General features: G+C 34.5%; 3 protein-coding genes and 1 pseudogene across 5 annotated transcripts; all 4 read left to right on the top strand.

The window, feature by feature from the left end:
• LOC149261282 (low affinity inorganic phosphate transporter 1-like) overlaps positions 1-11,235 on the top strand; it is a 44,067-nt pseudogene extending 32,832 nt beyond the window's left edge.
• Positions 11,236-11,245: 10 nt separating this feature from the next.
• LOC149261281 (ammonium transporter 3 member 1-like) lies at positions 11,246-14,763 on the top strand. Its single transcript, XM_089421961.1, has 3 exons — positions 11,246-11,894; positions 12,183-12,468; positions 13,044-14,763. The coding sequence occupies exons 1-3, from the start codon at positions 11,250-11,252 to the stop codon at positions 13,352-13,354; spliced, it is 1,242 nt and encodes a 413-aa protein (XP_089278087.1). The 5' UTR covers positions 11,246-11,249; the 3' UTR covers positions 13,355-14,763.
• Positions 14,764-14,892: 129 nt separating this feature from the next.
• LOC149261280 (uncharacterized) lies at positions 14,893-15,830 on the top strand. Its single transcript, XM_089421965.1, has 2 exons — positions 14,893-15,147; positions 15,396-15,830. The coding sequence occupies exons 1-2, from the start codon at positions 14,920-14,922 to the stop codon at positions 15,666-15,668; spliced, it is 501 nt and encodes a 166-aa protein (XP_089278091.1). The 5' UTR covers positions 14,893-14,919; the 3' UTR covers positions 15,669-15,830.
• A 1,308-nt stretch (positions 15,831-17,138) lies between these two features.
• Positions 17,139-18,171, top strand: LOC149261279 (alcohol dehydrogenase 1-like). Of its 3 annotated transcripts, XR_016248417.1 has the most exons (4): positions 17,139-17,410; positions 17,521-17,582; positions 17,774-17,869; positions 18,016-18,171. XR_016248417.1 is itself a non-coding variant. In XM_089381487.1 (3 exons), exons 1-3 carry the CDS (start codon positions 17,393-17,395, stop codon positions 18,109-18,111), a joined length of 210 nt encoding a protein of 69 aa, XP_089237613.1. In that variant the 5' UTR covers positions 17,139-17,392; the 3' UTR covers positions 18,112-18,171. The 3 variants fall into 3 exon arrangements, 1 of the variants encoding a protein (XP_089237613.1); XR_016248416.1 differs by lacking the exon at positions 18,016-18,171 and having other exon boundaries at positions 17,774-18,006; XM_089381487.1 differs by lacking the exon at positions 17,521-17,582.
• Positions 18,172-24,749: the final 6,578 nt, after the last annotated feature.

Here is a 24,749-nt window from a genome sequence, read left to right as displayed (position 1 = left end):
ACACCTTTTTTTTGGAGCATATTTTTGGTACTTTAAATTTTCTTATGTATCAAGTATGAACATTTTTTTTAAATGTTAGTGATTTTCATGTTGATTTTGAAAAGTGTTGATGCAGCATCAACACATTTTTTTATATGGCTTATTTTTGACACTTTAAATTTAACATTTTTTTAAATGTTAGTGATTTTCATCTTGATTTTGAAAAGTGTTGTGCAACATCAACCCTTTTTGTTTAGAGGACTTATTTTTTAGACTTTAAATTTTTTAATGTATTAAGTGTGGATATTTTTTTTAAATGTTGGGAATTTTCATGTTGATAAGAAAACATAAAAAATAAAAGCATATGACAAAAAAATCAAATATGAAAAAATATATATAAAAAACAAAAAAACAAAAACAAATTAAATTGTAAAAATAAAAAATTAAGAAAAAATACCAAAATACAAAATATAAAATATAAATAAATGAGAAAAATTAAAAAACACATAATTTAAAAAAATTTAATTAATTAATTAAAAAAAACATCAAAATCATTTTTTTAAGGTTACAAAAAAGTAACTATAAAAAATATTAAAATTAAAATAATTAAAATGCAAAAATAAAAACAATAAAAAATTAAATAATGTAAAGGAAAAAACCCTGCCGCCACTTAATTAGGCCTAATTTATTTTTATTTTTTTATTTTGTGTTTTTTAATTTAAATTATTTTTTATTTTATTTTTTTTAATAAATTATGTTTTTATTTAATTTAATTTAATTTTTAATGAATTTGTTTTTTAATTTTATTTTATTTTTATTTTTTATAATTATTTTTTAATAGATTTTAATTTCATTTTTTTTCAAATATTGTTTTTATTTTTTATTTTTATTGTTTGTGATATTTAAAAAATAATATTTTAATGTTTTTGTTTTTATTTTTATTTTCTAATATTTTTAATTATTATTTTCAATGTTTTAAATTATTTTTTCAATATTTTTAATTATTATTTTTAATGGTTTTTTAAGATAATTTTTAGTTTGTTCCTTTTATTTCTTCATTTTTATTTGATTTTTTTTTTCCATCTATTTGTTTATTGTTTTTTATAAGTTTAATATTTTTAAATGTTTTTTATTATTGTTTTTTATAAGTTTAATATTTTTAAATGTTTTTTATTATTTCTTTTAAAGTTTTTATTTATTTATTTATTTATTTTATTATTATTTAATTTAATTTATCTCATTAATATTATTTTTTTATTTTTTAGTTTTTATTTTTTCCCTTTTAAATTATGTTTTTTGAAATGTTATTTTTTTCGATTTTTGTTTGGTTGTTTGTTTGTTTTGTTTTTTATTTTTATTTTTATTTTATTTTTTATTTTAATATTTTATTTTTACTTTTACATTTTTTATATTTGATTTGTTTTCTGTTTTTTATTTTATATTTTTCTATATGGTATTTTTTTGTCATATTTTTTATTTTATTTTATGTTAAAATGTATATTTTTATTTACTCGTTATTATTTTTTTGTTTTAGTTTTTATTTTTTCAATGTTTTCATATTTTCAATATATTGGATTGGATATATATGTCAAAATAAAAAATATGTAGAAGTAATAAGTAGGACAACAATTTTTTGTTCATCGTGTACTTCCTTGGGGGTTGATACGATTTGCATAACCTTTAATATGTTTATTAGTTTTGATTTATTAAATTCAAAAGCAATATAATTTATTTTTATTATTATTATTATTTATGAAAATAAATTTTAAATATATATATTTTTCAATAATAAAATATAGTTTTTAAGAAACGATTTGCAAATTTCAAAATCTTAAAATTATTTAAAAATAAAATATTGACATGAATTTCCAAAAAAACAAATGGTTTAATGCAAAGAGTATCAAAAAATCTAAAATCACATATAAATTCATTTGTTTTGTAAAGTTGTTCATTCATTGTAACTGAATTGTTTCCTATGAGTGACTTCAATACATTATATTAAAAAGATATTATATATTATACATTGTTATTAATATGATAAACTTAAAATAAAAATAAATTAATATAAATTAAATGGTAATAATTTTTTTAAATAATATTAACACCATGGCTGAAAATTGTTTGAATTTTAAGGATTTTCATAGAGGTGATATTTTATCTTTAATGTCATCCTTGGAATTTTAAGGCTTTTGAGAGACATGATATTTTATTATTAATACCATGCCTAAAAATAGTTAGAATTTTAAGACTTTCGATATTTTATCTTTAATGTCATGTCTACCGTTGAAATTTTAAGGTTCTTCATATTCATGATATTTGATCTTTAACGTCATTATTAAAAGATGTTAACAATTTACCAAGGTAAAAAAAAAAAAAACAAAACAAAACAAAAAAACAAAAAACAAAATTAAAAAAAAAAAAAAAAAAACAAAACAAAACAAAACAAAAAATGTTATTCCAACATCATCACTTTTTCGTTTCCTGGGTGATTTTTGCACAAAAAAATTGGCTTTTACTTCAATTTTTAAAAAAATGTTGAAAATTTACCCCCGAAAAAAAAAAGATTATTAGCAAAAGAAATTTTGATTGAAGATGTACAAGGTTCGGGCCTTCGAACTAAAATATTTTAATGCAATATATCATTGTTTCTTTAAAAACAATATTGAATTAAATATTAAATGATGGGTTATCTCATTCTTTGTAAATTTGAACAATTTTAATGTATATTAGTTATTTTTTTAATAAATTATTAACGTATATTATTAAGTAAATATATACATTATAGTCTAAATGTTTTGATTTATGTTTTTTTATCTCTCTAAATATTTATTTTTATTTTTATTTTAGAATGACATATTAGAAAACTGTAACAGCAATTCTATATGCGGAATAACTAAAAGAATTGCTTTAAAACTTAATGCCGAGGGATACGAATTACCTCCAGCCATTGGTGAAACTATTGATGCAATTTCCTTCTGAAACACCGCGCTCCAGCTGCACAAGCAAAAGGGAAAGAAGACAAATGATCTGAAGGCACTTCCAAGTTCTGCTACCTCAGCTAGATGGTGTAAAACTGAAGGGGATTGAGATGCAAGCTTGGGGACCAAACAGATGAATTTATAGCTAAGCTTCCATCAAGCTTCTGATAGCTATGTGTCAGATGTCCCACAGATCAAGGCAGAGAACTCCAGATGGGAGTAATGGACCACTTCAGTAGCTCCTAACAATAAATTTATTAGCTGTAGTTGATTTCCTTAACTTAAGGAAACTATTGCAGTTGGTTTCCATAAGTTAAGGAAAGATTGCAGTTTAAATTCCATAATTTTAGGCAGCAATTTTGCATAAACTAATGGAGCTTAACATTCTCCCACTTGGTCCATACTTCCAAACTTAATGTCTCAACTTAAAAACCACTGATAATCTGTATTAAGTAATAGATACATGAATCATGGCGATAAATCCTCTTATGACGAGTATTATCTTCCATGTATTACTATGTACTTATTCTTATTATAATTTATGTGGCAACAATTTCTTAATGAATAAACCCTATGTTTATTCTTGGTCCTTCTTAAATGAATTTTCTCAAATCAACTTAAGGTGCACATAAATATGAGAAAAAACATCACAATAATTAAGAATTTCATTAACATTGTCCATACAATGAAAAACTGCATAATGGAACCAAGTCCCATATTCAATACATGATCCTTGAATTTAAATGGTGGCATGCCCTTAGTCAAAGGATCAGCGATCATTAACTCAGTGCTGACGTGCTCAATGACCACTTTATTTTCTTTAACACGTTCCCTTATAGCTAAATACTTAATGTCGATGTGTTTATTTCGACTCCCACTTTTTTAGCCATAAAACCAGCAGCTGAATTATCACAATATATTCTCAATGGCTTAGATATAGAATCCATAATTCTAAGCCCAGAAATGAAATTCTTAAGCCATACACCATGTAAATTAGCCTCAAACAGGATATACATAAGCATGTAGTCTTTGGTCCCTTGAAGGTACCTCATTACTTTCTTTGCAGCTCTCCAGTGGTCTAAACCTGGATCACTCTGATATCGTCCCAACATTCCCAATGGGAGCTACACTTGGTGAACAATCCTTCATCCGAAATCTCTCTAAAATTTTATTAATATAGGTTTCCTGTGACAGACCCAAGATGCCTCGAAATCTGTCTCTATGGATCTTAATGCCAATGACATAAGATGCCTCACCCATATCCTTCATATCAAAACTTTTAGAGAGGAATTGTCTCACCTCATGTAGCAAACCCTTATCATTGGTTGCTAGCAAAAGGTCATCCACATATAAAACAAGAAAACAAATTTTACTCCCACTAACCTTCAGGTATATACATTGATCCATAATGTTTTCTACAAAACCAAAAGAAGAAATTACATTATGGAATTTCAAATACCATTGGCGGGATGCTTGTTTTAAACCATATAATGACTTCTTGAGCTTGCAAACCAATTTCTCACCATGACTAGAGGGGAATCAATGAAGATGTGTTATTAATGAAGAAGTGTTGTCAATCATTAATGACGAAGTGTTATTAATGAAGAAGTGTTATTAACCATCATCCTTTAGTGCCAGTGTGAACATGCATTGAATCATATGTGACATTGTTTTGTAAATTAATGCAGTAAAGACCATTAGACAAAATACCATTCCCAACATAATCAGATTTATAGAATAGACTGAAAAATTCTTTTCTGAAAAGTTTAAGGAATATCCAAAAGGTACAAGCCTTGAAACTGAGATCAAGTTTCTAGAAAAACTTGGAACATAAAAGGTCTTTTCTAACTTCAAAACAAAACCACTACTTAAAGCTAAATAACATGTTCCTATAGCTTCCACATGCGAGCCCATCTTGTTTCCTGATAAGATGCTTTGCTCACTTCCCACTGGCTTCCTTAGGTTCTGCAAACCCTGCAAGGAATTCGAAATGTGAATTGTTGATCCAGAATCAATCCACCATGTGTTAATATTAACGTTAACCATATTAGATTCATAACAAACAAACGAGATTAAATTACCTTTGTCTGCAAGCCATTTCTGATATTTGGCGCATTCCTTCTTTATGTGTCCCTTCTTCTTACAGAAAAAACACTTGGAAACCTTCTTGATATCGGCTTGGGGAGGTGCTTTACCTTTCCCTTTCCGATTGGCTTGAGATTTGCCCTTTCCACGCGTTGCCAGCATTGCACTCTCTCCCAGTTCCATCACCAGTCTCTCTTCCTCTTGAACACACATGGTCATGAGTTCATTAATTGACCATTTATCCTTATGTGTGTTGTATGAGATTTTGAAAGGTCCATATTGGTGCGGGAGGGTGTTCAGGATGTAGTGCACTAGGAAGGACTCCGATATTTCAACCTCGAGTTTCTTCAATTGAGCCACAGTGTCCCTCATCTGCATGATGTGCTCGCGCACACCTTTCACACTGGTGAGCCTCAGGGATGAGAACTTCATGATTAGGGTGCTTGCTAGTGCCTTGTCTGAAGAGGCGAATTGTTCATCAATGGCCTTCAACAAGTCTCGGACCTTGTCATGCTGATCAACGGAACCTCGAATACCAGCTGAAATTTTGGTCTTAATGAACATCATGCTTAGACGATTGGATCGCTCCCATCGTTCATAAAGCGCGACGTCCGCTGCAGTGCTGATATTAGTGAGTGCCGATGGTTCATCTTTCCTGATAGCATAATCTATGTCCATCCACCCTAAATGAAGGAGAATCCTCTCCTTCCAAATCTTGTAGTTATCTCCCTTAAGTTCGGGAATGTCACAACGAATTTCAGAGAAATTTGCAGGTTGTACTGCTGCATCAAAATAAAGGATCACATGCTTATGTTAAAATTGAGGCTTAATAACTTTCATGTTTTACCAATGTAAATCATGCAAAAAAGAATTGAATCAAATGACATGAAAATTGCCTGTGGGCTAAATTTTCAATTCAAACAGACTCAATAAAACTTTATGAACTTTCATGTTTTACCAATGTAAATCATGCAAAAAAGAATTGAATCAAATGACATGAAAATTGCCTGTGGGCTAAATTTTCAATTCAAACAGACTCAATAAAACTTTATGAACTTTCATGTTTTACCAATGTAAATCATGCAAAAAAGAATTGAATCAAATGACATGAAAATTGCATGTGGGCTGAATTTTCAATTCAAACAGACTCAATAAAACTTTATGAACTTTCATGTTTTACCAATGTAAAACATGCTAAAAAGAATTGAATCAAATGACATGAAAATTGTCTGTGGGCTAAATTCTCAATTCAAACAGACTCAATAAAACTTTATGAACTTTCATGTTTTACCAATGTAAAACATGCTAAAAAGAATTGAATCAAATGACATGAAAATTGCCTGTGGGCTAAATTTTCAATTCAAATAGATTCAATAAAACTTTATGATAAAACTTATTAATTCATAACTCCTGTGGGTAGGTTATGAAATTTTATCCTAATTAATCACATAAATATAATAAAAATACCTGTGGGATAAAATTTATTATATTCAGTGTAATTAATTGCAATTTAATGTCTAAATAATCTTTATGTGATCTTGCCAATCAATATATAATTTTATTTAATTAAAGATGTTGCGGCTATTCTCTAATTAATTAAATCATATGGATCACTAGACATTATTTTGTTGCATAAACAAAACTTAACCAGAGAGAAAAATAATGTTTACTGAAAGGAGTAAGTCAAGATGACATTTTAATAAACTCCATATAACTGTAATATTTTTCCAGCAAAATCAAATTTACATTCCTTAGTCTAACTATCCCATAATTTATTTAAGACTAATTCTTAAATTAATTACAAAATGGGCTCTAAACAATTTGCAAATAAAACTGCAAATTTGAAATATTATTTATACATATTTATATAAAATTTCATGTGAGCCTCCATAATTAAATATAACTTCAAAATAAAAATTGAACCAATATGGATTTCAACTTATTGTTATTACATTGGATATTCATGAACGAATGTTCATTTCAGCATTATGGGAACTATTTGCAAGCAAATCCAGTTAATAACAATTTATAAATTTATAATTGATGTAATTTATAATTTATAAATTTATAATTGATGATAGACTAAACATATATAAACCTCTCTTAACTAAACATATATACAACGCCCTTATTTATCCACTTGAAAAATGACTATATATTTGAAATCACCAAAAAACATATAATATGTTTAAGATAAATTTCATTGAGCCTCCGAGTTTCTTTATCGACTAATATTTTTGGAAACGGGATGGAACAAGCGTATGTTCCAACAAAAATTACTCTCTTAAATTCCTTATCAACGAAGGTACGTGGAAACCAAGAGTTTTGAGAATGGAAAGAAACATAGACTACACAAAGTATTCCCGTCAATATTAATTAGAATCTTCGAATATCATTCTCAACAAATGTTTAGGATTCGTTGGAAAATACTTGATGTTTGGATTTTATGGAATGTCTGTGGCAATAAACGTAGAAACTAATCGGCTAAAGAATGGAATTTCTACAACCTGCAAATTAAATTCAGATCATGCCTAAATTGCAGTTTCAAAATGCCCAAATATATTAACCGCCATTTGAATTAAAGCTTTCCCATGAAAACGAAACAGGAAATGGGGAAAGACGGTTGGCAATTACGCTACGCTGTCAAGCTTAACTGAAACCATACTTAATTCAATTGTCTGTGTTTTGATATCTTCATGCAATTAAGATATCTAGTTCAACCGGTGAGACCATGAACCAGCCCAAACCGGTCCCGCTGTCGATTAAATTCTGGAACTGGATTTTCAGTCAAACCGGTTTGAATCAACCGGTTCCATTAACACACTCAATATTTACAGGTACAGAGCGCATTGGGTCCGCTCTCATAAAAGATCAAGCGAAGTAGCTATTATTAGAATAGGATTATTAAAAGAATGTAATGAAGCACCTAAAGAATCTCAATATTTTGATAAAGTTGATCAAATTTATACTCGAATATTTGCAGACTGAGGCCACTTCATAACCTATCTTTACCTATATATTAGTATGTGATAAAGATCCCAAAAGAGATCTGCGTAGTTTTAGGTAAAATGAACTAACATTAAGCTCTGAAATTTTCCTTAAAATATGTCACGATCTCTTCAATAACGGAAGAAAAGACACAACAAATTGTAATCCTAGTCAAATGCTCATCGCGAGAGAATCACTTAGCACAGCCCATGTCAACCAGCAAACATTTTAATTCAAGTTATTTTATTGAGCAACCTTAATTCAATTCAAACTGCGTTGCAAGAGCAAATCTGCAAAAAAGGGAATAGTATACTGCTTTGGCAACTGACGCTGCCGCATTGGTACGGAAGCCATGTTTAAGGGTTCGGAGGTCCTTCGACTGGATGAACACTCTATTGCATGGCAAATCTGGTTTAAGATGAAGCCAACGCACAGAAAGACAAAGGGCGGCGAGAGAATGGCAGATCTGGTTTAAGTTGAAGCCAACGCACAGAAAGACAAAAGGGCGGCGAGAGAATGGCAAATCTGGTTTAAGATGAAGCCAACGCACATAAAGACAAAATGGCGGTGAGAGAATACCAAGGCAGAGATAAACCGCTCTGATACCAAATGTTAGAAAACTGTAACAGCAATTCTATATGCGGAATAACTGAAAGAATTGCTTTAAAACTTAATGCCCAGGGATACGAATTACCTCCAGCCATTGGTGAAACTGTTGATGCAATTTCCTTCTGAAACACCGCGCTCCAGCTGCACAAGCAAAAGGGAAAGAAGACAAATGATCTGAAGGCACTTCCAAGCTCTGCTACCTCAGCTAGATGGTGTAAAACTGAAGGGGATTGAGATGCAAGCTTGGGGACCAAACAGATGAATTTATAGCTAAGCTTCCATCAAGCTTCTGATAGCTATGTGTCAGATGTCCCACAGATCAAGGCAGAGAACTCCAGATGGGAGTAATGGACCACTTCAGTAGCTCCTAACAATAAATTTATTAGTTGTAGTTGATTTCCTTAACTTAAGGAAACTACTGCAGTTGGTTTCCATAAGTTAAGGAAAGACTGCAGTTTAAATTCCATAATTTTAGGCAGTAATTTTGCATAAACTAATGGAGCTTAACATGACACATGTCAACTCTACATTGAGTACAAACAAAATCACACATCGCCATCATACTAGGCTATAGAATGTGCCTTTCGATGCAAATATAAGATATAGATGTTAAGCAAAATCCATAACTTTAAAATGAAAAATTGGTCAAGTTCTATTTAACACAACTAATCATTTTAAAAAGTCTTATTTTATTTTAATAGATATATTCCTTTATATTATTGGAGCAAATATACTATTCAAAAAATGATATTAAAATGTATATAAAATAAAGGAAATACTATATGCTTGTTCATTGTTCAACACCATATTCTATGTGTTTTTGCAACAATCTGTTTCACGGCCTTGTACTTCTACTCCTTTGTCATTAAAAATTTAAAAGACACTACCTTATTCTAGTTCTAACATGACAGGAGGTAGAGGGTCCCTAAAGTCTAGAAATATAATGTTGCAATGGATACATGAGAATGACGGTTCACCACACCATCTAGAATCCCAAGATGTGTCATGACATGTTCCATGAGTTGCTTTATCAAATCTATTTATATAAGATCTTCATCTTTCTACTATGTTGCCCATAAATGCATCCACTTCTTTTTGCCAATATCTCAATTCTACTACATGTTTAACTATATCAATATCATAATTATATCTTACTACATTATTTTATTGAGTTCTTTATTCAAAATTTTCCTACTATCATCACTTCCCTTTAATCTTTATATTATTTTGTTGAATTCTTTATTCAAATTTTACCTACTATCATCACTTCCTTATTAGGCCGATAGGCCTTCCCTTTGAAAGAGACTTTCGTCGTCCCTTTCAATCTCAGGTTGACACCTGGCATCCATATTCGGCAGGCTTCTGTTTATTCTCCGTGCCGAGAACTTCCGGGTTTCCGTTTATTCGGCGGGTTTCTGTTTATTCGCGCCGAGAACTTCCTGCTTTCTCTGAGGTTCGTTGCCGCAGCTCCTCTTTTCTTCCTCTCTTGATTTTCTTGTTTGCCGACATCGACATTTCTTGTTATTCTTCAGCAGAGATGGCCTTCTCGTCTGTCTCCGTGACGGTGCTGATGCTCTCTGTCGCCTTCCTGTTGATTAATCTCTTCGCACCTTCCGCCAATGCAGAGGCTCCCGCTCCTGCTCCCTCGTCCGACGGTAAGATCTCGGCCTTTTATTCTTTCTTTTTTTCTGCTTTTTTGGCATCATGTGAACTGGTACCTGCTATTTTATTAGACAGATCAGAGTTTACCCTCAGTAACTGTGACTGGAAGTTAACCATTTAGGGGGCTACATTGATTATATCCTGAGTTTATCCCTTGGGATTTGAATATGGGATTCAACAAAGAATATAAGGATCGGAAATTGTATGCTCAATGAAAGATCTGATACCAAGTGGTCTGTAATCTTTGATGGCAGTTGATGTGTGCTAAATGAACACAGAAGCAAAAACAAGATTAAATACCCACAAGATACAAAAGCAAGGAAGCACGCACATAATTTTTCTCGTCTCTCGTGTGTGTTTGCTTCTGCATGTTTTAATATATGAGCATATATCACTTACAGATGGAAAGCCCACAAGAAATGTATAGCTCTTGAATTGAAGGTTCAAGCTTTTGGCAGCTGACTTCCTGCTATGAATGGTTTTTGATAACCATAGTTTGATTTTGTTTTGGGAAGTTTTTGCTGGTCTCTGAGTCCTGTATTTAAGGTTTTGGTGTTAACATTTGGCTTCATGGTTTATGGTTTTTACCAAGTTTATTCGTATATGATAAAAATTTGGTTGCCAAAGCCTTAGCTGTTGAAGTTACATAAAACCTTGATTTATTCAGACCATTAGCATCCTACTCTCTCGTGGCTTTTTTTTCACCCAATATTTGCTTCATGAATATCTTCAACTTTGGAGCAACATGGTTAGGACTTCGGTTTCTGACACAGCTTATCTTATGTGTTTTATTGCAGAACAGAGGTTTGAATTGTAGCCGGATGAAGAGAGGGTCTACAGTCTGACTCGAGCTCCGCATAGGCAGGTAAGGCCTTGGTCCCGAGCGCTGCTCAGGCAAGGTCTTGTCTCGGTGTCCAGTATTGAATTCTGCTGATTATTGCTTCAGCCATGGCAACTTATGTGCCAACTGCCTATCAGAATGGGACTACATCTCCTGATTGGCTTAACAAAGGAGACAATGCATGGCAAATGGTAGCGGCCACGCTTGTGGGTATGCAGAGCATGCCGGGCCTAGTCATCCTACATGGCAGCATAGTTAAAAAGAAGTGGGCTGTAAATTCTGCTTTCATGGCACTCTATGCATTTTCTGCTGTTATGATCTGCTGGGTTACATGGGCATATAAAATGGCATTTGGGCATAAATTGCTTCCTTTGTGGGGCAAGGCAGGTCCAGCACTAGGCCAAAAGTACCTCATCGGAGCTGCCGACCTTCCTGCATCACAGCACAACCACCATAATGGCACCTTGGAGACCGCTATGATCGCACCTTTCTTTCCTATGGCTACCATGGTGTTTTTCCAGTTTTCTTTTGCAGCAATAACATTGATTTTATTGGCTGGTTCGGTGCTAGGAAGAATGAATATCAAGGCCTGGATGGCATTTGTGCCATTATGGCTCACCTTCTCATATACAGTAGGAGCTTTCAGCTTATGGGGAGGAGGATTCCTTTTCCAATGGGGTGTGATTGACTATTCAGGAGGATATGTCATCCACGTCTCTTCAGGCATTTCAGGTTTCACTGCAGCTTATTGGGTATGTTTAATTTCATATTAATTGAACTCGCTCATTCAACATATGATATGCATTGCTAGATCAGTGTTTCAAGACATGTGGCTACTTCCCTGCCATCAATGTGTGATTCAAATCCCTAGGTTAAGCACATTAATCTATGTCAATGTTAATGAGTTTACAAAGAATGCCATCCATGATTATGGGGAAGCATTTCTAGGTTCGACTCCTAGGTTTTCCTTGAGAAAAATATAATGTATTTTGCTTTCTGTGGAAGGGGTTTACAGTATATATATATTTCTACTTCTCCAGGTTGGACCTCGGTTAACAAAGGATCGCGAAAGATTTCCTCCAAATAACGTCCTGCTAATGCTGGCTGGAGCAGGTCTTTTATGGATGGGGTGGTCTGGATTTAATGGAGGGGATCCTTACTCTGCCAACATTGATTCGTCAATGGCAGTATTAAATACCAACATTTGTGCAGCCACCAGTCTCCTGGTATGGACTTGCTTGGATGTCATATTTTTTGGAAAACCCTCTGTCATTGGAGCTGTCCAGGGAATGATAACAGGACTTGTCTGCATTACTCCTGCTGCAGGTACTGTTTTAATGCTTATCTTTTTTAATTAATACCAATAATTCATTCACTATGAAAATAAAATCAAATGCCTAAAGAGTTCACAATTAAATTGTAGGAAGGGGTTTATGACAGCTTTAAGGAATCTAATTAGCAATTTTAGATGACTGATGCGTGGCTCTGTCCTCTGTGAACTCAAAATAAGATGAAATTCAGATGAAATTGGAAGAGACTTGGACCTAATTTAAAATACTGTGGAACTGAATTAAGATGAAATTGGAAGAGACTTGGACCTAATTTAAAATACTGTGGAACTGAATTAAGATGAAATTGGAAGAGACTTGGACCTAATTAAAACACTGTGGAACTGAACTTCCTAGTTCAAAACAAAGAGCAATCTGATCATCCTTGGTATTAGAGGACATTTCTTCTTTTTGGTATTGAAACCTAAACTTTGATTTAAAAAATGTGTGTGCATATATCCCAAAAAAAAATGTCCATTTTCACCTCCATTCAATATTGCTTTATATTGAGGCATTTGCAAGTTACCCAAGAAGATGTCTTGATGTCCATTGTCTATGTTCCTTGTGCTTCAGGTGTTGTGCAAGGATGGGCAGCAATTGCAATGGGTGTGTTGTCTGGAATTATCCCGTGGTTTACAATGATGGTTTTGCATAAGAGATCAACCTTATTACAGAAGGTTGATGACACGCTCGGTGTATTCCATACTCATGCTGTTGCGGGAGTATTGGGTGGCGCACTAACTGGTCTTTTCGCAGAGCCTGCTCTATGTTCACTCTTCTTACCAGTCACAAATTCGAAGGGAGCCTTCTATAGAGGTCCGGGTGGGGTGCAGTTCCTTAAGCAGCTGGCTGGAGCTTGTGGAACCAAAAATTTTCATATATAAATAAACATCCAAAGACTAAGAAAGAGTTATAAGCAAGGACTGAATAGTCCAATCATAAGCCATGAACAATAAACAAATAATGCATGCGAATGTAACTCTTCTAGAAGTTATATAATTTATACATGTATTAAGCATAAAACTATAGAAATCCTACTACAGAAACCCTTGATTCTTATAATGTGAACTGGCATTGCTAAATTAAAAGAGATTTGTGGAAGAAATTACATTCTACACTCGCAGAATTACCCGACCCTTTTCTTCATATCAAGAATCCATTCAAATTCTAGTCGGCCGGCATAAAAGACATGTTCGTCTGAATATGAAATGCTATGAGGTGAAGAGGTTTGAAAACTTGCCTGGAGCGATCACCTCTGTCACGGCTAAACTTGCAGCTAAAAATAGGCTGATGAACTGTTACTGATATGCACGATTGTGGCGTTGATGCGAAGATCAACATGAATTTCGGTATGTTTTCTGGTTGTTTTTAATGCTTGTTTGTCAATTCTTCCATGAACATCATTGACATGGCAAAGGTGGTTAGACTAAATTTGGGCATTATTCAAGTAGAAAAGTAGTTGTTGGCAATTTTGGCATGAACAAAAAAGGTGTAGTTTTTGCCTGCCGTTGTGGATTTAAGAGACCATTTGGGTCATGGCCTCTTCTTTCAGCTTCATACTTATATTCAGCAGTATTGCAGGCCTCCTACTTGCAGTAAAAAATGGATATGCCTACTCTACTTTAGACGAAAAAATGGATATGCCTACTCTACTTTAGACGAAAATATGGATATGCCTACTCTACTTTAGACGAAAATATGGATATGCCTAATACCAATGTTAATGATGAGGACATAAGAGGAAACGTTATGGAAACTGTGTCAAGCGTTGAAGATACTCCACATGGAGAAATAGCTGCAGAGATGATTGACAGTGTCCCCTCAATCTCGAAACAAGTGCAACGACATGTGATCTGTTCATAGGGACATGGGTTCGAGATGACTCCTATCCTCTTTTTCAGGCTGGCCAGTGCCCTTATGATGATGACAGATATAACTGCAAGGGTAATGGAAGACCGGATTCCGATTATGAGAAATGGAGATGGCAGCCCAGCAGGTGTTCAATTCCGAGGTAAAAATAGCCATCCTTATTTTGATAGTCTATTTCCAAGAATTTTTTGGAATAATATGGATAGGAGTGAGATAAAATTTTCATTTCACTCTTAATTTCAAGAAAGGGCCTGGATTTGTATAATAGATGGAATTTGAGCATCGGATTTACGTTAGATGACGATGTCGTGCCTGGCAGATCCGAAGGGTTTATTTTTGGCTGCTATTTGATTTTTCTATTACTATTTGTTTTAGGTATTTGGCAATCTTTCTGATTTTTGACAGACACTTTGTAATCTTCACAATTTTTTGGCTCTGTGAATGCTATACTAAGTCTTTCGGACTGCTTTTGCTCCATTCTTGTTTAATATGATTGGGTGATTTTACTAATCCACTAAATGTGGCGGTTATTTACGGGGTGTTGCTTCATGAGTTTTCCTATGCAGTATCTCAACTTAAAATGCAGCTTGGCACTAATTTGATCAAATTGTCAATGTTTTTGTGGCAAGAGGAAGCAAACAATTTATCGGCAGAGAGGTTTCTTGGGATAGTGGGGAGTTTCGAAACTTTGAAGGAACTTGACATTGGACTTTGGCCATCGCTTGAAAAGATGTTGGTTCCTTTCTACAAGCTACTCGAGAGACTTCCCAATCTCGAGCGTTTGGAGGTTCGTTGCATGTCTATTCGGGTAAGGAATTCATTTTTATGCTAATTTCTTCTTACTCTTATTCTCATTATGCATGTATAATGTTAAAGCCTTGCTTCCCATGGTATGATGACAATATGGAGTCCAAAGCTGTGTTGTGTATTTATGTGCATCGTGGGCAAACTGACCCGCTCTTTATTTATGTGCATCGTTGGTGTGCATCAGCAAAGGCTAGGGCTAAAATCTCATCTAGGGCAGAGTTGACTGATATGCTTTCTAATTTAATGCAGGAGCTAGCCAGAGATCCAGTACCAGCACGCTTAAGCATTCCGTTGATTAATCTTCAATTCTTAGGGGTAGATTTAGTTCAATTAGATGATAGGGAAATCGCCGTGGTAGGTTGCTTGCTTCAGAGCACTCCTGCTCTTAAAATTATGGACTTCAGCTTACCAGAGGAATATGCGAAGACACAGTATATAAAGTTTTTGGAAAGGATATCGGAATTGGGGAGAGCTTCCACGCAGACAAGGATACACAAAGAGTGGTACCATAGGAGCCGCTGAAAGATACTCACTTCAGTAACCGTTGATTAAACATATAATAATGGAAGATACATATTCATATATTTTATTTTACAGTGTTCAAATGTATTTCAGAGGAATTTCCTTCTCGAGGTTTACTGTTTGAACAATTGATGGTATTCACTGTGTAGGCTTTCGTAAATCACAATATTATATATCGAATGGACATCATTTTCAGACATCGATAACAATTGTATCAGCGTGAATATAATTGTAATTTAGGCGTTCAAAGCTTTGACTAAAAAGAATTTGTTAAACATAATGGGCATTAATACTAAAATAATTTTCTATTATTCTTCATCCTACAGTATTAGATGAGAAACCCAGCTTGTGTTAGACTGAGGTGCCATAAATGGACAAGTTCCTCATTCTCATGTTATCCATGATGATGAACCAGCCCATAGATGGATAAATTTTACATTATCTTGGAGTTTCAAGTTACCAGCTGCTTGTGTGCAGTGTCTCAAGTATTGTAATTTCTTTTATTACACTAAAATATGGAATGTATTGTAATTTCTTTTATTACACTAAAATATGGAATGTATTGTAATTTCTTTTATTACACTAAAATATGGACTGCTTTTGCTCCATTCTTGTTTAATATGATTGGGTGATTTTACTAATCCGCTAAATGTGGCGGTTATTTCATTTCCTTTTTCTTTTTCTCACTAAACTGGATCTGCTATGCTGAAGTGCACTTCTGTAATCTAATGTTTAATTGTTAGCGAAAGAGATTAGTAAGCTTAACACTGTGGTTCTGCAAAATTAACTGTAAATCAATTGAACTGGAGGGTTAGTAAAGGGTTATTGTTGCATCAGATACACTAACTAAACTGTGAGTTAAATGCATTAAGTTTTAAAGGTTTCAACTTACTTTCAAGTGTTTTCTAAATTAAATTTTGATTATTTTAAACTTGTCTAACCTCCCTGGAATGTTACCATGCTCATCTCTAAACACCCCCTGCCCCGCAAGGCCTATATTGCCCTTGGATCTCCTATCAAAACAGAATTTACTCAATGCAGAGCGACTCCAAGTCTGGATGCAGCCTGCCATTTATGCAAAAACTACTTTCCTGAATTGTAGAAGATTTTATAAGTAATTTTGAGATGATAATATATTAAGTTTGACTGAAGAAATGAAATAATTGACCTCGTTGACAATGTATAGTGTTTTACAAAGTGGGCATGTCAATTGCGAGGACTTTTGCTCGCTGTACTGTTAATAATTATAAAATCTATAGTGTTTTACAAAGTGGGCATGTCAATTGCGAGGACTTTTGCTCGTTGTACTGTTAATAATTATAAAATCATTCATAATGGTTTCTTTGACTGGAATTGTTGTGTAAAATTCTTCTTTGTTGTGGAATCAGGGATGGGTGCTACTTTGAACGCAGGCAAACCCAAGAAGTGTTCGATAGTAGCAGTATTTGGCCTGGGGGCTGTTAGGCTTGCTGTAAGTACTAATAACAAGTGCCCTCTTTATGTTCCACTGTATGCATATTAGTATATGTTGCAGTTTTAAAGTCCTCAAACCTTTTTCTAGGGACTATTCTGTTCACTTCCCCTACCTGCATTTTCATTGGGACCAATATGATGAGGGTAGAGTTTAATTATATGTTAGCCTTCTGACCTGAGTTTAACTACGCAGGCTTGTGAAGGTGCAAGAATTGCAGGAGCTGCTCGAATAATTGGAATCGATTTCAATAATGAGAGATATGAACGAGGTAATTGTATATTTCCCACTTCCATTATTGGAAAATCTGTGTACATATGTTGATATGTTGACTTGTAGAATTGCCTTTTTAACCCTTTCTTGTAATCTTTCCTTTCTCAGCAAAACAATTTGGAGTAACGGAATTTATAAACCCTAAAGAGTATGAAAAACCTATTCAGCAGGTACGTTGAGCTGCCCAAAATGATCATCAAACTCTCTCCCAGATCATAGTATTGGTTGCTTTTGACTAGTGTGGTACTTTAGTACTTAGGTGGGGGAGATTTTAATTTTTCGCATGGAGTGCACTCATTCACCATCCATTCAAAGCAGTGTAGACTCTTAATTTCCAAACACTTATAAAAAATGTTTACAGGTAATTGCGGAAAAAACTGATGGAGGGGTGGACTGCAGCGTCGAATGCACAGGGAGTATTGAGGCCATGGTTCAAGCTTTGGAATGCTGCCATGATGTACTAGCTCTTGGTTTCCTTTGGTTTAAGATACATCAATCATTTCAATTCTAAGTTGTAGCTTTAAAGTTTAAACTGATTGCTTCGATTTAATTAAGAAAATGCAGGCAATGCATATGTTTGATATCAGAGTTCTGTTTTTGCAGGGTTGGGGTGAAGCCGTTTTAACAGGGGTCCCTCGTTCAGACGCAGTCTTTAAAACGAATCCTGTAAACTTTCTGAGCGAGAAAACGTTGAAATGAACCTTCTTTGGAAATTACAAGCCTCGTACTGATTTGCCAAGCCTTGTAGAGATGTATTTGAATGGGGTAAGACTTCATAACATAGTTGTAACAGCTTATTCAAACCATAATTGTAGATAATACTGTGTGGTCATATTTCCCAGTTGTTTTTTTTTGTCTGTACCATGACGGGAGCAATCTATGCTTATCATATCTAATTAGAGTTATAATTACGGTTTTAATCTTTCCTTCCTTGATTGTTAAATTTGCAGGAGCTTGAACTGGATAAATTTGTTACAGACAAGGTTTCTTTTGCTGACATCAACAAGGCATTTGATCACATGCTTAAAGGAGAGGGTCTGAGAACTGTAATTAAATTCATCCAGGATTAGTGACAAATATGAACACAGTTGGAATATCTCCAATGTTATGAAGGCATGCTGAACTATTTCAAATTGTTATGTGATTAATGTCGTGGCTTTTATGTGTAACTATGGTATGCAATTAAAGTCCTGGAAAGCATGTAAACAATTATAATAATTTTAGGGTAAGTATGATGTTTAAGTTTTGACACTGCTTCCAAAACAGCCATCCAAAAGGTCATTACTATAATAGCTTGATTAGAAATAGATTGAATGAGAAGGTCCAGATGGGGTATTCAATTATCTCCATCCATCTGTTCTGCATCCTCAGTGCTTACTTGAACAATATATCAGCCTTCATATTTATCCCTTGCAGACATGCTGAAAAGATAATGACATGGAATTTTTCCTTGCTTCTCTGATTCCGTCCAATGATGGGCCAGCTGCAAATATTCCTGATTGAAATTTCCATTTGACCTCTCTGCAATGTGTTTGGAATCTCTTATCACCTGTAGACAATTTAAACCTTTCTCTATTGCTATTTTCATAATCTACCAAAAAGCATAAAGTTCTGCTCTGTTGTTTGATCCATCTCCTACAGCTCTGCTTTGAAACTGATCTCGTAATTGTCTCTTAAAGTAATGCCTCATGATCCACAATAGCTAGGATTACCTTGACAAGCCTCCTTGAAATAACTCCACACTATTGTTATATATATATCTGGGGATCTTAGTATTATTTGTTTCTTTTCCTTTAAAGGTGGTTGTGTCCCTTAATATGCATATTCTTGTGTCAAACTTGATTAGGAATAACATCTTTGTTTTGAATTATTTTCATTTCTTGCTAGTCAAATAGCTTAAGTCACTATACAAGGACAATCTGATGCCCACATGTAGTTAATACAGAGTGTATTTTGAAAACTAGGATTTAGCTTTGTAGTGCTTGAATCACCATTTCATGTTGGTTTTCATTTGTTAGTAGCCAGATCATTTCTCTTACAATATGATTGTAATATCTTTTGTTTCTCTTACAATATGATTGTAATATCTTTTGTTTCTCTTCTGTGGGAAATTTTGTACAGGAGTTCAAACAATGTACATAAATAGAAAGATGCAGAAAATGACAGTCAAATTTTGTACTCAGAATTATGACAAGAAAGCCCCTGCTGGGTTTGTGAGGAAAGAGAGCTTCAACACCAGTTCTGTCTCCAACCGCCAAGATGATCAGTACGCTACTAACATGTTTAGTGAAGAATTTCTGCTATTCTCTTGTAATCTATAGGCCCCCAAAGCTCCTCATAGATGAGAATATTTGCAGGATGTTAATATTGTTGTAAGTTTGTAGTAGTTGTGGAATGACTTACTTTTGTGTTGCTTCTCATCTTCAACAACAAGAGCTTCTGTGGTGAATAAGCATAATCCATGTCCTGCCTTGTGAAGCAGCTCTCCACTGTGATAGCGTTCTTTGTAATGTCTCTGATAAATCCTTTAGACTTCTATTTCATTCTGTAATATGATGGGATTCACTCTACAAGATTAGGGGATTCACTCTACAAAGTCCATGTCATACCTTCTGAATCAACTCTCCACTTATGTTAATTTTCTCTGTAATGACCCTAATAAATCCTATATAATGAGATTTCATTTTGTAATATGATGGAATTTCACTCTACAAGATTGGTTTCAGTTTTACTTGTATTGTGGTATATGAAATTTCTCAGTTTTACTTGTAATAGGATGGGATTTCATTATGTAATATCATGGAATTTCCCTCTGCAATATTTGCTACTAAATTTTACAATTCCAAATTAATAATCCTATTGACCTCTCTTTGTACCTTTTGGGACAATTGCTAGTATTAACAATTTCACATTAGATATTTCTAACATCCTTCTTATATTGATGAAAAACTTTCATAAATTCTTCCCATTAATAATAGATACAATTCCTTTTAACCCAATGAAAATGCACCATCCTTCTTTTAACTAACCAAAAAAACTAGAGTCAAACTACAACAAAACTTTTAACCCAATGAAAATGCACCATCCTTCTTTTAACTAACCAAAAAAACTAGAGTCAAACTACAACAAAACTAAAACATTACTTGAACATAAATGAGATACATAGAAATAACATAGAAATACATAAGCACTTGATCAAGAAAAATGCCCTACTATGACTAAAACATATAAAAAACAATTGTAAAATGGAATAGAAAGCAAGAAGAACTAGAAACCAAGAGGAACTAAATAACCCATACTACTATAATATGCTTAATCCTTTGCACATGCATAAGGCGTAATAAGGTGTATTTAGATTACAAAAAATGACGGTTGATTCAAAGTGGTATATTTACTAAGTTACTTATTTGGTCTCCCATCCATGCAGGAGCGGATGAAAAAATGTCCCTCCATTTATATTACTAGCACTTTAATTATCACCTATTTTTTTTAGTAATCTAAAAAAACTTATAGTGTAAAACATAATATATTCGATTTAAAAAGATTCAATCAATTTAAAGAATTATTAATAAATCTCTTAGCCTAAATGTTCATTCACCCCTCACAGCTTATCAATGAATCCCTTATTATGAATGTTTCATTCACCCCCCTTAATTTTGAACGATTAATATAAATTAGAGTTTCAATGTCATGTTCATAATAATCTTAATTTTGTTAATATAAATTAGAGTTTCAATGTCATTGTTCTTAATTTTTTTTTATGTATAGATTATTTTTTAATTTTTTAAAATAAAAAATATTTTAATTTGTATTTATTATTTTATAGGAAAAGTATTTATATTATAAGTAATTGTTCTTAAAAGTGTAAAGATACACTTAAGGAATAGAAGATTTCGAAATATTATTTTAAAAAACTAAATTATTAAATATAAAAACTCTTATTTCTAATAGAATATATATAGTTAAAGATTTTTTTAAAATAAATTGAGAAAATTCTATAACAAAGTGCAATTTTCCACTTCAGTGGTCAGTTGCTTGCTAATGGAAATGTGTCGTTGCAAGATTTGATAATGCCCTAAGCAAGACGATAGATGGAAAATTATACAGGTAAATAGCTAAATGACCACGAAAGGTCAAGTGAGATGTATACAATTGGTCTCAGTGGAGAAGAGCCTAAATGGAAATTCTTAACAGGAAGTGGGATGCCAATTGTAAAGAATCCTAAAATTATAAAAATTGTTGAAAATGCAACAAGATGATGGAGCTTAGTGAAAAGAAGTCGCCTTCACTAAGTGGGCTCGCAGGGTATTTTTGGCGCAAAGTTTATTTTTAGATTATGTCTATTTTTAGACATATGGATCATGGTCTATGAGTTGCAAGATGCTATTTATGGATGATTGGTCATGTTGGTAAAAATAGATGGACTTCTATTTTTAGACATATGTACGGAGTTTATTTTTAGACTTCCAGGCTAAAAATAGAACAGTCGAATATTATTAGATCTTAATAATATTTAGACCATAGACATTATCTTATCCTCTTGGAGCACTTCAGTTCGAGCTACGGATGTGGCACATGCAACTGCCAGAAGGAAATACGCTTTTCTTATGGGTTAGTTTAGCTATTGCATGATGGACTCCAGTTAGAACTCAAGTGATTGAGTTTGGTGGAGTTGATTGAGGATTTGATGGAGTTGTGTTCAGTTTGACTTAGTTGAACTAGTTATATTTAGTCTAACTGCCAAATACACTAGTGATGAGTGATGTGAATTAATTATTAATTAATTCACTAATTATTAACTCATAAATCAACTAAAGAATACATCAGTTAACTCAGTGCATGGACAGTTCAGTGGAGACAGGTGTTAGAGGTGGAGACAACTATCAGTTGTGACTATAGCTGTGCATGAGATTTGCACAATCAGTGATTGAGACTGCCAATGAGGATTGCGCAATACAAGCCAAGGGAAAACGAGCTTGGATCATTCCTATTCTCACACTGGATTGCACAGTAGAGGCGGGCAGACAACGGAGGAGATTTGAACCTATGACTTGATTAAGATCTGAGCTAGTTTGTGTGTAGCAGGTGGAGATAGTACTGAGTACTTGTGAGGAGTATTGTACTATGTATTGTTACATGTTCTCTATCATTATAATATACAAATAGTTGGGGTTTTTCAATTGTATGCTTTTCCCAGTACATATTGTGTTGATATGTGTGATTGATGTTTCAATGTGTTCATGCGATTGTTTTTTATTCCGCAAATTGATGATCAACATAGAGGAGGTAATGTATTATGCATGCATTCCGCAAATAGTGTATAATCAGGATAATCTCTGTGAATAAGTGTTATATTATTCAAAATTTCTACATGGTATCAGAGCAGAGTTGATCATCAGATCTATTATTCAGAAAGTGATTACATTTTATTTCTTCAGGCAGAGTCTGTAATCGGGCCAGGTAGCCTCTAGATTCATCCTTATTTTGGAAGGTGATATATCCGGTGAATGCCCATACAGTCAATCTCTGTACGAGAAATACTTTGTTCTCAGGAATTTTAGATCAGAAGCGGCTGAGTTTTGAGTTGGTGGAATTCGAATTTGCAACAGTGTTTTCTTGGTGTAAAAGTTGAAATTTCTTTCAATGGATTGCGATTGGAGTATGCCCTTGAAGGCAGCTCAAATTATATTGCATGGAAAGACAGGATGGAGGCGGTGTTAGATGACAATGGGTTGAAGGAGTTCATATATGCTGAGGTCCCAAAGCCTACTGATGTTGCTCACGTTGAGGCTTGGCAAAAGAAGACAGCAAAGTGTCGAAGGATTCTGTTGGAGGGCGTGAAGGATCACATTGAATCTAGTCTGCATGGAAAGGCTTCTCCATACTTGATGTGGAAAGCGTTGACAGATTTATTCCAAAGCAAGAGCGACAAGAGGAAGTTGGTGCTCAAGGATAAACTTAGAAACATTAAGTGTGAGAATGGAGACAGTATGCCCAAGTATCTCACAAAGTTCACCCAATGCCGGGATGAGCTGGGAAGTGTGGGGGTGGTTGTCGATGATGAGGACTTGGTGAGCTTGGCTCTCCTTGGTCTTCCGAAGAGTTGGCATTCCTATCAGGACTCGGTCAATGGTCGGGAGAAATTGCCAGGATGGGAGAGACTTTGGTCGGATCTTGTGCAAGAGGAGATCAGGCGGAATACCAAGGACGGATCTTCATCAAAGGCATCTGATGAAGAAAATTGCGCTTTGGCTGCCAAAGCAAATAAGGGGAAGGAGAAGGGTTCTCTTTCCGAATCCAGTTCTTCCAATGATGGGAAGAAGTTTGACAAATCGAAAGTGCGATGCTTTCGTTGTCATGAGGTGGGCCATTATGCTGCAAATTGTCCACGGAGGAAATCCAAGAAGGGATCTGGGGAAGGATTTGAAGGTGAGGCACTTGCTTCACAGTTTGAGTTGGATTTCACACTCTTTGCATGCATGGTTTCATCCATGGTGGGAAGTGGTTGGTTTCTTGACAGTGGAGCTTCTTTCCACATGACCGGTGACAAGAGTTTGTTCAGTACTTTGGAGGAGAAAGATCTCCAGATACTCATAGCGATGGGTAATGATGAGAAGTATAGTGTCTCAGGTGAAGGCACGGTTATTTTTCAGAGGGAGCATGGAGCTCGCCTTACCTTGACCGATGTCAAGTATGTACCAGGTCTGAAGAGAAACTTGGTGTCGATCGCGATGCTGGAAGACAGAGGCTATGATGTAGTCTTCAGTAAGGGAAAGGTTTTCCTTAGACACATCATCACTAGACAGGTGAAGCAGATTGGTTCACAGGTCAAGAACCTGTATGCTCTTGAGGTTCAAGATGCATGCAAAGCCTTGAGCAGCGAGGCAACTGATGGAGACTTGGTGGTTGAGAGGGAGCATATATTACCTCTCAACATGCAGAGCCAAAAGAAGTCTCAGACGGTTCTGGAGGAGCCACGATTGGTGCAGCAGCTTCAGGAGGTTGTGGAGCAGCCACAACAAGGGAAGCTGAGAAGAGATCGAGTAGAGACATCTACTCATGCAGAGACCTCCAGTAGGGGAAACTTCGAGCCAAGTGGGCTAAGGGATCACATGCAGCCATACCTCCAGGTAGGAGGTGGGGCGATATAGAGTGATCGTCCAAGGAGGAGGGACAGGATCCTTGAGGTACCCAACCTCTTGGATGAGACCTTGCTATGGGAGCCCCAATGTGGAGTAGCAGGAACTGACTGATTGGGTAGAGACAGATGCGGATGGAGCGGCAGAGAGAGCGATAGTGTAGGGAATCCTAGGACAGCGCATAGCTAGCAGGCTGCA

This window comes from Pinus tabuliformis, chromosome 6 (assembly GCF_031772625.1).
Source record: "Pinus tabuliformis cultivar Carrire ecotype Pingquan chromosome 6, CPIR1, whole genome shotgun sequence".
Classification (NCBI taxonomy): Eukaryota; Viridiplantae; Streptophyta; class Pinopsida; order Pinales; family Pinaceae; genus Pinus; species Pinus tabuliformis.
The sequence above is the reverse complement of the archived record's forward strand: the minus strand, read 5'-3'. Positions and strand labels throughout refer to the sequence as shown.